A 14,009-nucleotide genomic window follows, 5' to 3' on the forward strand; every position below is an offset into this window, starting at 1 on the left:
TAGAGAGGTCTTGACCATTTGTAAGATTTTCATCTGTGGTTGCAGCAGTAGGGCAAGTTGTGTCATGATTGGGACTGAGACAGGGACACACAAGGATGTGTGAGGTAGAGGGAAATGGAGGTGAAGCAAGAGGGAGACAAAGGCGACTAGGAAAACGGGTGCGTCAGGGTAAGGGGGGGGGGGGGGGGGGGGGTCAATTTTCAACCTAATCTATGGATCGGTTCCAATATCTAGACTACAGCACACCCATAGCCTATGTGAAACACTATAAACCTCAGAAGATAGATGTATCCTGTAGCTCCATTACAATCAACCGAACACAGTAAATGGTACAGTAAGGACCACACTCCAGCGGAAAATCAGAGTTTTGCTATAGTGAAACAAAAGCAGTTATACAAAAGTACTTATTTTTAAATACATAAACTTTATTATTTCATGGCATAACAAAATAAGAGCGATCACAACAACCAACATCTATAAGGGAACATGTATTGTGTAGTGTATTGACTGACAAAATGCTACACCCCTCCTAGTACAGTAATCCCTCATTACAGTAACCTAAGAACCAGGGTTGGGGTCAATTCTGGAAGTACAATGAAATTCCAATTCTTTTAAACGCTTTTGAATTAGAAATGTGGAATTTGGTTTACTCTCTGAATTGACATGGAATTGACCCAACCCTGCTAAGAACAGACATGATGCCTATCACAATGTGGGTGGAGAATATTATTTTGATCAGTCTGACTGCATGAACAATAGTGGCCCCTCTTTTTCTACTCTTAACCTGTCGATGGGACAAGATCGGATGGTATCCAAACTGAATCCACGATCCGTTTCACTATCGTTTGAAGCATGGCAGGGTTAGAGTCAATTCAGAAAGCAAACAAAATTCCAATTCCGAATGATCCACATTGAAAAGCATGGAAGACAATTGGAATTCCAGTGTACTTCGTGAATCGATTGGAATTTAAATGAAATTGACCTCAAACTGGGAGCGTGGATTTAGTATGGACACCCGATAACAAGGGATAACTTCAAGACATTACAGAGCCTATTATACACAAATATAAAAACAATTAAGGGCGAACACATTTAACACATGTAGATTGTCTGATTTGATAAAGAAAACAGGTTTAATTCCACTTAGCTATGTGAAATACAGAGATTGATTGTACTAGATATTCTTAATTGATGGGAATATTCATTTACAATGACTAACCATTGACAGTAAACAGTGACTAACTATACTTCTTACAAAGAGATTAGTTTGCAACAAGAGTATCAGTGCTCAGAGAGAACGGTGAGGGGTTTGGGGGAGGGAGGGCAGGTTAGTGATTGGTAGATGGATTATTTTGTTAAATTTTTATTTGATTTATTTAACTAGGCAAGGGATAGAAGGCAGTTGTTGATGGTAAAAGCTGTACAGCAACATAGGCACTTGCAATTGATTCATAGCGTATAATTATTATTATGAACTTAAAATAAGTCATTTTCAATCCCTCCATGTCAGATGGGAGGGATACATTTAGTGGTCTTTGTCGACCCCTATGGGTACTGTTAAAGCCAGGCTGGGTGAAATGGGCTGAATTGTTTACGCGAGCTTTGCTGCCCCCTATAGGTTTACTCAGAAAACATATTCAACAACATAGGGGCACGCAGTGGAAAGGCATGGGCAGTTGGATGACGTATATCATTGCAGTACTAATGACAATTAAAAAATAGTACCTGTTTCAATGCATTTCAGATGCATTAACTAACTATACTGGAGGTATGCTCAACAGAGATCTGATCACATTAGCCTTGCTTTAAAAAAATAACCACTGTCTATTTCCTAATTTCATCCTCCTTTTGGACCAAAACATCTTGAATGGATAGTTTGGAGTCGATGATGAATTCCAATATATGTGGCACTGTCTTTTTGTTTGAATGTGTGTGTGTGTGTGTGTGTGTGTGTGTGTGTGTGTGTGTGTGTGTGTGTGTGTGTCGCATTGCCTGGTCTAGTCAAATCCTTGCCAGTCACTCTGTTCAGAGTCATACTCCAGCTCCACACCCACACAACGCACTCCTTCCAACAACATGGGTGTACCATGGTGACGGTCTGGAAAACAGAGAGAGAGAGAAAACAGAGAAAATAAAAAAAGGGGAGAGAAAGAGAAAATACCATTAGGTTATTTCTCAGAAATGGTTTAGTCTACAACATCAGACCAGTGCCAGTCCTCTATTACAGTGTGTGCTAGTAAAGTAGAGTGAGAGAGAGGGTCAGTAAAGGCCAAAAGGATTTAAGCTGTGCGATCTGTTTCCCGGCCCCTTCACAAACACTTTCACACACACACAACATCCCCTTCCCTCCTCTGCCTGCCTGCCTGCCTACAGATGTAGGTACAGAGCGGGAAGGTGAACATGAACGTCCCAAATCACACCCTATTCCCTATGTAGTGCAATACTTTCTGGTCAAAAGTAGTACACCAAATAGGTAGTAGGGTTCCATTTGTGACACTGCATGTGAACACGAACGCTCCCATCTACCCATCTAACAAGCTCCCCATTTGTGTGATTCACTTCGTTTTACTCAAGTTACCACATTATTGAAGTCGTCAGTGATGCTTAACCCATGCTGTTCAGACTCACCAGGAGGTGGCAACAGCACACTACTACATAATTGATCTCAACCTATTATTCAAAAACGAACTGTTAAGGAGCAGTATCAGACTCCTAGGCGCTAGACTGTTACTCAATTCAACAACACTACACCATTGCCTTGCCTTGTTTGGGAAGACAATGACTCGTTGGCTACAGTAAAACTAGACGGACACACTCAGAAATAACTGACACATTTCGGTTGAATGCGTTCAGTTGTTCAACTGACTATGTATCCCCTTTCCCTTTCTTATTTAGAAATTATACACTGCTCAAAAAAATAAAGGGAACACTTAAACACCACAATGTAACTCCAAGTCAATCACACTTCTGTGAAATCAAACTGTCCACTTAGGAAGCAACACTGATTGACAATAAATTTCACATGCTGTTGTGCAAATGGAATAGACAAAAGGTGGAAATTATAGGCAATTAGCAAGACACCCCCAATAAAGGAGTGATTCTGCAGGTGGTGACCACAGACCACTTCTCAGTTCCTATGCTTCCTGGCTGATGTTTTGGTCACTTTTGAATGCTGGCGGTGCTCTCACTCTAGTGGTAGCATGAGACGGAGTCTACAACCCACACAAGTGGCTCAGGTAGTGCAGCTCATCCAGGATGGCACATCAATGCGAGCTGTGGCAAGAAGGTTTGCTCTGTCTGTCAGCGTAGTGTTCAGAGCATGGAGGCGCTACCAGGAGACAGGCCAGTACATCAGGAGACGTGGAGGAGGCCGTAGGAGGGCAACAACCCAGCAGCAGGACCGCTACCTCCGCCTTTGTGCAAGGAGGAGCAGTACCAGAGCCCTGCAAAATGACCTCCAGCAGGCCACAAATGTGCATGTGTCAGCATATGGTCTCACAAGGGCTCTGAGGATCTCATCTCGGTACCTAATGGCAGTCAGGCTACCTCTGGCGAACACATGGAGGCCTGTGCGGCTCCACAAAGAAATGCCACCCCACACCATGACTGACCCACCGCCAAACCGGTCATGCTGGAGGATGGTACAGGCAGCAGAACGTTCTCCACGGCGTCTCCAGACTCTGTCATGTCTGTCACATGTGCTCAGTGTGAACCTGCTCTCATCTGTGAAGAGCACAGGGCGCCAAAGGCGAATTTGCCAATATTGGTGTTCTCTGGCAAATGCCAAACGTCCTGCACGGTGTTGGGCTGTAAGCACAACCCCCACCTGTGGACGTCGGGCCCTCATACCACCCTCATGGAGTCTGTTTCTGACCGTTTGAGCAGACACATGCATATTTGTGGCCTGCTGGAGGTCATTTTGCAGGGCTCTGGTACTGCTCCTCCTTGCACAAAGGCGGAGGTAGCGGTCCTGCTGCTGGGTTGTTGCCCTCCTACGGCCTCCTCCACGTCTCCTGATGTACTGGCCTGTCTCCTGGTAGCGCCTCCATGCTCTGAACACTACGCTGACAGACAGAGCAAACCTTCTTGCCACAGCTCGCATTGATGTGCCATCCTGGATGAGCTGCACTACCTGAGCCACTTGTGTGGGTTGTAGACTCCGTCTCATGCTACCACTAGAGTGAGAGCACCGCCAGCATTCAAAAGTGACCAAAACATCAGCCAGGAAGCATAGGAACTGAGAAGTGGTCTGTGGTCACCACCTGCAGAATCACTCCTTTATTGGGGGTGTCTTGCTAATTGCCTATAATTTCCACCTTTTGTCTATTCCATTTGCACAACAGCATGTGAAATTTATTGTCAATCAGTGTTGCTTCCTAAGTGGACAGTTTGATTTCACAGAAGTGTGATTGACTTGGAGTTACATTGTGGTGTTTAAGTGTTCCCTTTATTTTTTTGAGCAGTGTATTATTAGAGAAAGAAGGGAGGTGGTTTTCAGCACTTGTGTACACAGTAAATTATGAGGGTTCACTGTACAGGGTGGTTCTCAAACCTCTCCTCAGGGCCCGCAGACATTTCCCAATTTAATTGTATCCTTGAACTAGCTTAAGTAATTCACCGATTCAAGGGCTTGATGATTAGTTGACAAGTTAAATCCGTTGGATTAGATCTGGAATAGTTCAAATACATAGAACAGCTGTGTGTCCCAGAGGAGAGGTTAGAGAACCACTACCTCCACAGAGCACACACAGCATGATACAGATACAACACAAGTACTCAATTTTAGGACGGCCAGATGGTTTGTAATCGCTCCAAGATGGCGTAGCAGTCGGCCGTGTGTTGTGTTTGTCTTTGTCTTATCCCGTGTAAATAGCATATTTTTTTTCTTCTCGTATATATTTTAATCTCATTTTTTATCTACGAACTAAATATACTTTCCTGCAACCCGCCTCACTCAATTTGGAACAGATCTGATATTTTTATTCCTTATAACTGGAACCTCCATCAGGAGCTAGCCAGCTAACTAGCTACCAGTCTTTGTTAGCCACAGCTAGCAGTCTTCACATTTTAGCTCGGACACCGCCAGAGCATATCGGACAGGTTCTCCCTACCACATCACCGGATTCCTGCCACTCTGGATCATTACACCGGATCATCGCAGCCAGCTAGCTGCTACCGAGTGGCTACTGTTAGCGAACGCCTCTGTCCCGAAGCAAGCACCAGTTAGCCTTGAGCTAGCCATGAGCTAGGCCCATTTTCCAGCTAATTCTAGGGCTACAATACCTCTTTTGCCAATTGGCTTGGACCCTTTGTTTCTGGACCCCTTAGCTTTCTAAGCGTCGTGTCTCCCACTCGCCTAGCCTAGTACTGACTACTGAACGGCTCCCTGACTCACCTATTGCTGTTCTTTGGACCCTATGATCACTCGGCTACACAGCTGATGCCCCCTGGACTGTTTCAATAACACGGTACCTCCTTTTGTTTACCTGTCGGCCCCAGCCTCGAACTCAGGTCCTGTATGTACCCAACTGACCCGCGCTGCCCATTCATCACCATTTACCCGTTGTTGTCTTAGCTCTCCCGATCAACACCTGTGACCGCTTTATGCCTCTTTCTAATGTCAATATGCCTCGTCTAGTCCTTATTGTGTTATTTCACTATATAGCCCTCAGTCCCGCTCACCTTGCCTTAGATAGCGCTTTTGTCCCACCCCCCATACATGCGGAGACCTCACCTGGCCTAACTGGTCCAACCAGAGACGAAATCTCTCTCATCGTCACTCAACGCCTAGGTTTACCTCCAATCACATCCTACCATACCCTGGTCTGTACATTATGCCATGAATCTATTCTACCATGCCCAGAAATCTGCTCCTTTAACTCACTGTTCCCAACGCACTAGACGACCAGTTCTTATAGCCTTTAGCCGTACCCTTATCCTACTCCTCCTCTGTTCCTCTGGTGATGTAGAGGTTAACCCAGGCCCTGTAGAACCCAGTACCACACCTATTCCCCAGGCGCTCTCATTTGTTGACTTCTGTAACCGTAAAAGCCTTGGTTTCATGTATGTTAACATTAGAAGTCTCCTCCCTAAGTTTGTTTTATTCCCTGTTTTAACACACTCCGCCAACCCTGATGTCCTAGCCGTGTCTGAATCTTGGTTTAGGAAGGCCACCAAAAACTCTGAAATTTCCATCCCCAACTACAACATTTTCCGCCAAGATAGAACTCCCAAAGGGGACATGGTCGCAATCTACTGCAGAGTTCTGTCATGCTATCCAGGTCTGTGCCCAAACAGTTTGAGCTTCTACTTCTAAAAAGCCACCTTACCAGAAATAAGTCTCACTGTTGCCACTTGCTATAGGCCCCCCTCAGCCCGCAGTTGTGCCCTGGACTCCATATGCAAATTGATTGCCCACCATTTATCTTCAGAGTTCGTACTGTTAGGTGACCTAAACTGGGATAAGCTTAACAATCCGGCAGTCCTACAATCTAAACTAGATGCCCTCAATCTCACACAGATTATAAATGAACCTACCAGGTACAACCCCAAATCCGTAAACACAGGTACCCTCATAGATATCATCCTGACCAACCTACCCTCTAAATACACCTCTGCTGTCTTCAACCAAGATCTCAGCGATCACTGCCTCGTTGCCTGCGTCCGTAATGGGTCCGCAGTCAAACGACCACCCCTCATCACTGTCAAATCCTCCCTAAAAGACTTCAGCGAGCAGGCCTTTCTAATCAACCTGGCCCGGGTATCCTGGAAGGATATTGACCTCATCCTGTCATTAGACGATGCCTGGTTATTCTTTAAAAGTGCTTTCCTCACCATCTTAAATAAGCATGCCCCGTTCAAAAAACATAGAACTAAGAACAGATATAGCCCTTGGTTCACTCCAGACTTGACTGCCCTTGACCAGCAAAAAAAACATCTTATGTCGTACTGCATTAGCATCGAATATCCCCTGAAATATGCCATTTTTATGGGAAGTCAGGAACCAGTATACACAGTCTGTCAGGATAGCAAAGGGCTAGTTTTTTCAAACAGAAATTTGCATCCTGTAGCACAATTCCCAAAAGTTTTGTGACACTGTAAAGTCCATGGAGAATAAGAGCACCTCCACCCAGCTGCCCACTGCACTGAGGCTAGGAAACAATGTCACCACCGATAAATCGACGATAATCGAGAATTTCAATAAGCATTTTTCTACGGCTGGCTTTCCACCTGGCTACCCCTACCCCGTCCAACAGCTCTGCACCCCCCGCAGCAACTTGCCCAAGCCCCCCCGCGCTTCTCCTTCACCAAAATCCAGATAGCTGATGTTCTGAAAGAGCTGCGAAATCTGGACCCCTACAAATCAGCTGGGCTAGGCAATCTGGACCCTCTCTTTCTAAATCAATCAACCCTCGATCAACCCTCTCTTTCTAAAATTATCTGCCGCAATTGTTACAACCCCTATTACTGGCCAGTTCAACCTCTCTTTCGTATCGTCTGAGATCCCTAAATATTGGAAAGATGCCGCAGTCATCCCCCTCTTCAAAGGGGGAGACAATCGATACTCATATCATAGACCTATATCCATCCTGCCCTGCCTTTCTAAAGTATTTGAAAGCCAAGTTAAACAGATCACCGACCACTTTGAATACCACCGTACCTTCTCCGCTATGCAATCTGGTTTCCGAGCTGGTCACGGATGCACCTCAGCCACGCTCAAGGTCCTAAGCGATATCATAACCTCCATTGATAAAAGACAGTACTGTGCAGACGTCTTTATCGACCTGGCCAAGGCTTTCGACTCAGTCAATCACCGCATTCTTATCGGCAGACTCAACAGTCTTGGTTTCTCAAATGACTGCCTCGCCTGGTTCTCCAACTACTTCTCATATAGAGTTCAGTGTGACCAAATCAGAGGGCCTGTTGTCCGGACCTCTGGCAGTCTCTATGGGGTGCCACAAGGTTCAATTCTCGGGCCGACTCTCTTCTCTGTATATATCAATGATGTCGCTCTTGCTGCTGGTGATTCTCTGATCCACCTCTACACAGACAACATCATTCTGTATACTTCTGGCCCTTCTTTGGACACTTTTAATAAACCTCCAGACGAGCCTCAATGCCATACAACTCTCCTTCCGTGGCCTTCAACTGCTCTTAAATGCTAGTAAAACTAAATGCATGCTTTTCAACCGATCGCTGTCCGCCCCCTCCCACCAGACTTGCATCACTACTCTGGAAGGTTATGACTTAGAATATGTGGACAACTACCTTGGTGTCTGGTTAGACTGTAAACTCTCCTTCCAGACTCACATTAAGCATCTCCAATCCAAAATGAAATCTAGAATCGGCTTCCTATTTCGCAACAAAGCCTTCTTCACTCATGCTGCTAAACATACCCTCGTAAAACTGACCATCCTACCGGTCCTTGACTTCGGCGATGTCATTTACAAAATAGCCTCCAACACTCTACTCAGCAAATTAGATCAATGTTCCATCGGTTTTGTCAGCAAAGCCCCATATACTACCCACCACTGCGACCTGTATCCTCTCGTTGGCTGGCTCTCGCTTCGTATTCGTCGCCAAACCCACTGGATCCAGGTGATCTATAAGTCTTTGCTTGGTAAAGCCCCGCCTTATCTCAGCTCACTGGTCACCATAGCAACACCCACCCATAGCACGGACTCCAGAAGGTATATTTCACTGGGCATCCCCAAAGCCAACTCCTCCTTTGGCTGCCTTTCCTTCCAGTTCTCTGCTGCCAATGACTGGAACGAATTGCAAAAATCACTGAAGCTGGAGACTTATATCTCCCTCTCCAACTTTAAGCATCAGCTGTCAGAGCAGCTTACCGATCACTGCACCTGTACACAGCCCATCTGTAAATTACCCACCCACCAACTACCTCATCCCCATTTTGTTATTTATTTTTGCTCTTTTGCACCCCAGTATCTCTACTTGCACATCATCATCTGCACATCTATCGCTCCAGTGTTAATATTAAATTGTAATTATTTCACCACTATGGCCTATTTATTGCCTTACCTCCCTAATCTTAATACATTTGCACACACTGTATATTGATTTTTCTATTGTGTTATTGACTGTACGTTTGTTTATGTGTAACGCTGTGTTGTTGTTTTTGTCGCACTGCTTTGCTTTATCTTGGCCAGGTCGCAGTTGTAAATGAGAACTTGTTCTCAATCTGGCCTACTTGGTTAAATAAAGGTGAAATAACAATAAATGTAAAAAAAACTGGTGACTACAAGTTTTAGTTGCATGAAAAGTGTGCAGGTGAACAGATCTCATAACGCCTGGAGAAGTGTTGAACATCTCTCAGGAACCACACTGACATGATACAGAAATCGTCTGAGATCTACACATGCTCACATCTCAAAGTCCTACTATCTAATTTTGGTCGCTAAACACTTCTCCAGGCATTGCGAGATCTCCTGCACAGCGTGACTGCAATAAAGACGACTTGGAACAAATTGGTTTTGTTATCATGGCTGTGACTGTAGACTTACCTGCAGCGGGGTGAAGTTTCCCCTTGGTACAGATCTAGGATCAGGTTATCCTTCCTCAATCCCAATCTTAACCATGAGTGGGAAAAAACAGAGTCTAGGGAAAACTTCCCCCTACACTTACCCATGACGCGGGCTTGAACCTTGACCCCCACACAGACTTCCACCTGGCTCTCACTGACCAGCATCACCTCCTCACATACCACCCCCTCCTGATGGGCCATGTACTCACACGTCACTCTCAGACCACCTGGGGAGGGGGGAAGAGGAGAGGAAGGGAGAGAGGGAGAGAGAAAGATACTTGTTATGACTGCAATAATTGTATTGTTTGTGTACTTTTCCCTCTTTCTGTATTTCTCACTTCTTATTGTTGTTTCTCTTGAATGGGTAGAGTGGATAGAGATGCCAGACTCACAGGGCCAGGGGAGAGAAATGTCAACCAGAGTGGAAAAACTCTCTGGGGTCAAGCACATTAACGCAGCTGGCCAACACTACAAATAACACACACACACAAAAGTAGAAGGTCATGGTATCCCAGCAGATGGTGGAATGGAACGACGAACTAAAGTCAACGCTAGAACAAACTACTGTAGTGAGTGGGTGGTAATAAAAACCCTGATTACGAACTACAGAAACCCCCTGGGGGATGTTAGCAATCTTTCACTGTTTCCTGTACATATTAGATGTCCAGCTAATATAAAGAATGACTGATATGAAGGTCTGGTCAACTGGAGACTGGACAAAGACCAGTGGATTTCAAAAGGGTTTGGATTACGTCTGGGTGTAGGGAAAAGGCTGTATCTGGGGGTTGGGCTGACAGCTACGGTAAAACCGAAGCATGGGCTAGTAGGTCGAGGTAGCTGGGGCTGGAGTCTGGGGTTAGATGGACGGGTGGGACAGGGACTAGGGCTGAGGCCGGCTTGACCAAGACTCTGACATACCCTCTGCTACAGGAGTGATATTGGTGATGCAGATGTGCTGGTTGGGTACAGGAGCTGGACACACAGCCTGCCCCAGTGACGGAACCTCAGGGAGGTCGAAGACAATCTCATACTTGTGCTGGGTCTTCAGAAAACCAACCTGGGGGGGGGGGGGGGGGGGAAGAGAGAGAGAGAGAGAGAGAGAGAGAGAGAGAGAGAGAGAGAGAGAGAGAGATGGACGGGAGACAGAAAGAGACACTAATTCATTCACCATATACACAAATGCCCAGGAAAGGCATTTGAGCAATAAAAGATCAATTAGAGCTACCCTGCAAAGAAGCTTCCGGTTTTGAACATGCACATCCTTAAGTTTCATCTGATGACAAAAATTGCTACAAAAAGAAACTTGCTTCTCTCTCTCTGATAAACATCCTGTCTGGTTCATGTGACTTCATAAAAATGACACAATGCAATTTAACAACAGCGAGAAAGAGAGAGTGAAGATTAAAAAAATATAAAAATAAATGGCGAGCAAGCAAAAAAAAGCTGCAAGAGAAGAGATAAGGAGGGAGAAAAGAGCAAGCCAGAGGAAGAGAGGAGCCAAAAGATAACCCTCAGCACTTCCAGTGAGTCTCGAATGCCTCAAACAAGCAACCCAAGCCTCAAATGCCCCTCTAGCAACGTCAAACAAAACACAGAACAAGTGAAGAAGATGGAGAGGGAAGAGTGTGAAAGAAACAACAAACAAACCCAGTGCTTTGACTATGCAGCGTATCGTCCATCTCCAACCACCCCACACACTACAGCCCACCACATCTGGCTACGGTTGGTCCCCCCCCCCCCCTCCCCTCCCCCCCCTGCCCGTCCCCCGTCCATTTCCATGGCAACCCCGAGGTTCCTAGTGGGTAGATGAGAACTTCAGACACACTGGCACATTCAACCCTGCCGTCTGTCTGGTGGATCCCGCTTCCCACACCAGGGCAGTGGAATAAAAGGGTGGTCAGAACAGCACAGTCATACTGCCCAAGCCTACTGTTACAGTGCTGCAGAGACTACAGAGGTTCTCTGATCCACTTCAATGCCTGGTTCCACATCTCCTTGTGCTGTATAGCCAACGTGGCAATTTGCAGCACAAACAGATCTGTGACCAGGCTAACGGCTCCTCAAACAGTCAAAGAAATGTGGCTAGCTACTAGCGAAGTGTAGATTAGTTTAGTTTACTAGGATCCCCCTTAGCGTGTTGCTCACGCAGCAGCTACTCTTCCTAGGGTCCACTAACTATGGAGCCCAGGAAGTGTAGCTGAGGTTTTCTTGCACAGGTCACATGGTCAGAATAAACTCAGAGCCCTCACGTGAACAGTTGATGGTTGGAGAGCTATGGGAACAGGTAGTAAGGAGAGATCTCTGGCATAAGTGGAACTCAACCTTAAAAACAGAGACCAGCAAATTAGAAGAGATAAGGAGGGAGAAAAGAGCAAGCCAGAGGAAGAGAGGAGCCAAAAGATAACCCTCAGCACTCCCAGTGAGTCTCGAATGCCTCAAACAAGCAACCCAAGCCTCAAATGCCCCTCTAGCAATGTCAAACAAAACACAAAACACAGAGAAAAGCTTGTCTCCTCCCCTTAGTTGTCATACAGGGTCGTAGTTTAAAATGGCAACACTGGCTGTATTGACTTTTACAAGTAAAGAAGGGTGACTGTGGGACCACTAGAGATTTCAAGGGGTACGTTTCAGAGTATCCTAGCTCTCTGGGTGTGCCGTTTATGTCAACTTATGGTCATTGTCACGTCAGACATGACAATGACCCCCCCCCCCCAAAAAAAAACCCACCTTGACCATGAAGTTCCCATCGGGCTGAGGAATCACCATGACGACAGAGTCGTGGAGCTTCTCGTCAAAGTGGACATGGGAGGGGGTGCCGGCGGCAGCAATAGCGGTGGCTGGCTCTTCTGAGAAACTGACGGCCCCCGCCTTTGCCGCAGAGCCTGAGGAGAGAATAACTACCTCAGTATACATAAACAACAGCGTTGACACACACCTTCAGTCACAGTACTGACACAGTCACACACACACTTTTACAGCACACACACAAATCACACACACATTGCAAGGGCCTCTGGTACAACAGCAATCTATTTTCTTATTCCTGAGTGTCACTGGCATAAGTCATAAAATAAAATGGTTTTCTTTACAAGCGAGAAGAACATGGCAACTTGAACGTTTTGATTAGAAACCCACTTATTTTCTGCCTGTCTGGGGTGCGTGTCATTCTGGTGCCTTCAAATGTCTGGGAAACTCAGATCCCTCTTACACTGAACAAAAATATTAACGCAACATGTAAAGTGTTGGTCTCATGTTTCATGAGCTGAGATAAAATATCCCAGAAATGTTCCCTATGCACAAAAAGCTCATCTCAAATTTTGTGCACAAATTTGTTTACATCCATGTTAGTGAGCATTTATGTTTTACCAAGATAATCCATCCCCCTGACAGCTGTGGCATATCAAGAAGCTGATTAAACAGTATGTGCACTGTGTGCTGGGGACAATAAAAGGCCACTCTAAAATGTGCAGTTTTGTCATAAACATGGCTACAGATGTCTCAAGGGAGCATAGAATTGGCATGCTGACTGCAGGAATGTCCACCAGAGCTGATGTCAGAGAATTTAGTGTTCATTTCTCTACCATAAGCCACCTCCAACGTCATTTTAGAGAATTTAGCAGTAGGTCCAACCGGCCTCACAACCGCAGACCATGTGTATGGCATCGTGTGGGCGAGCGGTTTGCTGATGTCAACGTTGTGAACGGAGTGCCCCATGGTAGCGGTAGGGTTACGGTATGGGCAGGCATAAACTATGGACAACGGACACAATGGCATTTTATCGATGGCAATTTGAGTACGCAGAGATAACATGACGAGATTCTATGGCCCATTGTCGTGCCATTCATCCGCTGCCATCACCTCATGTTTCATGATAATGCACAGCCCCATGTCGCAAGGATCTGTACACAATTCCTGGAAGATGAAAATGGCCTGCATTTTCTCACCAGAGCAAAATTATGGTAACTTCCCAAAGTTCCCCGGTTTTTCAGAAATCCTGGTTGGAGGATTCCCGGAATTCCTGCTTATACTCTAGTGATTCCAATCTTCCCATTTCTGGAAAACTGGGGAATTTGGGGAAATTTGCAATACAGAAGAACAGAACTGTTATGGAAGTGTGATGTATAAGTCTTGCGACGCCCCAATCATCTCTCCTTCCTCCCAAAGTGTACACTTGTTCCCTTCACCGATTTGAAAGGTTGAAACTCCCTCTACCCCATGCCTCGACCAACCCAATGCTACAAGATTCGTGGGAGGTAATGAATGTGTACACTTCAGGAGAAAGGAGAATTATTGGAACGCACCCTCTGAGTAGCTCTGTGTCCACTCCAGTATGAAGCCTAGCTACTAGGATACACTAAATTTGTGGATTCAGACAATGCTAAGAGATCCACAGCCCTTTAAACGAGACCGTTTGGTTAATCCACATTCTCTGGACACAAGCCCAGACAGTACTTTGGAGCATTTA

The 14,009-nt window shown here is 45.7% G+C and overlaps 1 protein-coding gene across 3 annotated transcripts in view; it reads right to left on the reverse strand.

Annotated features, from left to right (window-relative positions):
• Positions 1-404: 404 nt before the first annotated feature.
• LOC129865437 (UPF0687 protein C20orf27 homolog) overlaps positions 405-14,009 on the reverse strand; it is a 29,191-nt gene continuing 15,586 nt past the window's right edge. For all 3 annotated transcript variants that reach the window (XM_055938246.1, XM_055938245.1, XM_055938244.1), the window contains 4 exons: positions 12,272-12,426; positions 10,463-10,601; positions 9,646-9,771; positions 405-2,098 (listed from right to left, as the gene is read on the reverse strand). In XM_055938246.1, coding sequence (XP_055794221.1) covers positions 1,998-2,098; positions 9,646-9,771; positions 10,463-10,601; positions 12,272-12,426 — 521 coding nt within the window. In that variant the 3' untranslated portion in view covers positions 405-1,997. The remainder of the gene's footprint in view (positions 2,099-9,645; positions 9,772-10,462; positions 10,602-12,271; positions 12,427-14,009) is intronic.

Source organism: Salvelinus fontinalis, chromosome 11, assembly GCF_029448725.1.
Source record: "Salvelinus fontinalis isolate EN_2023a chromosome 11, ASM2944872v1, whole genome shotgun sequence".
NCBI lineage: Eukaryota > Metazoa > Chordata > Actinopteri > Salmoniformes > Salmonidae > Salvelinus > Salvelinus fontinalis.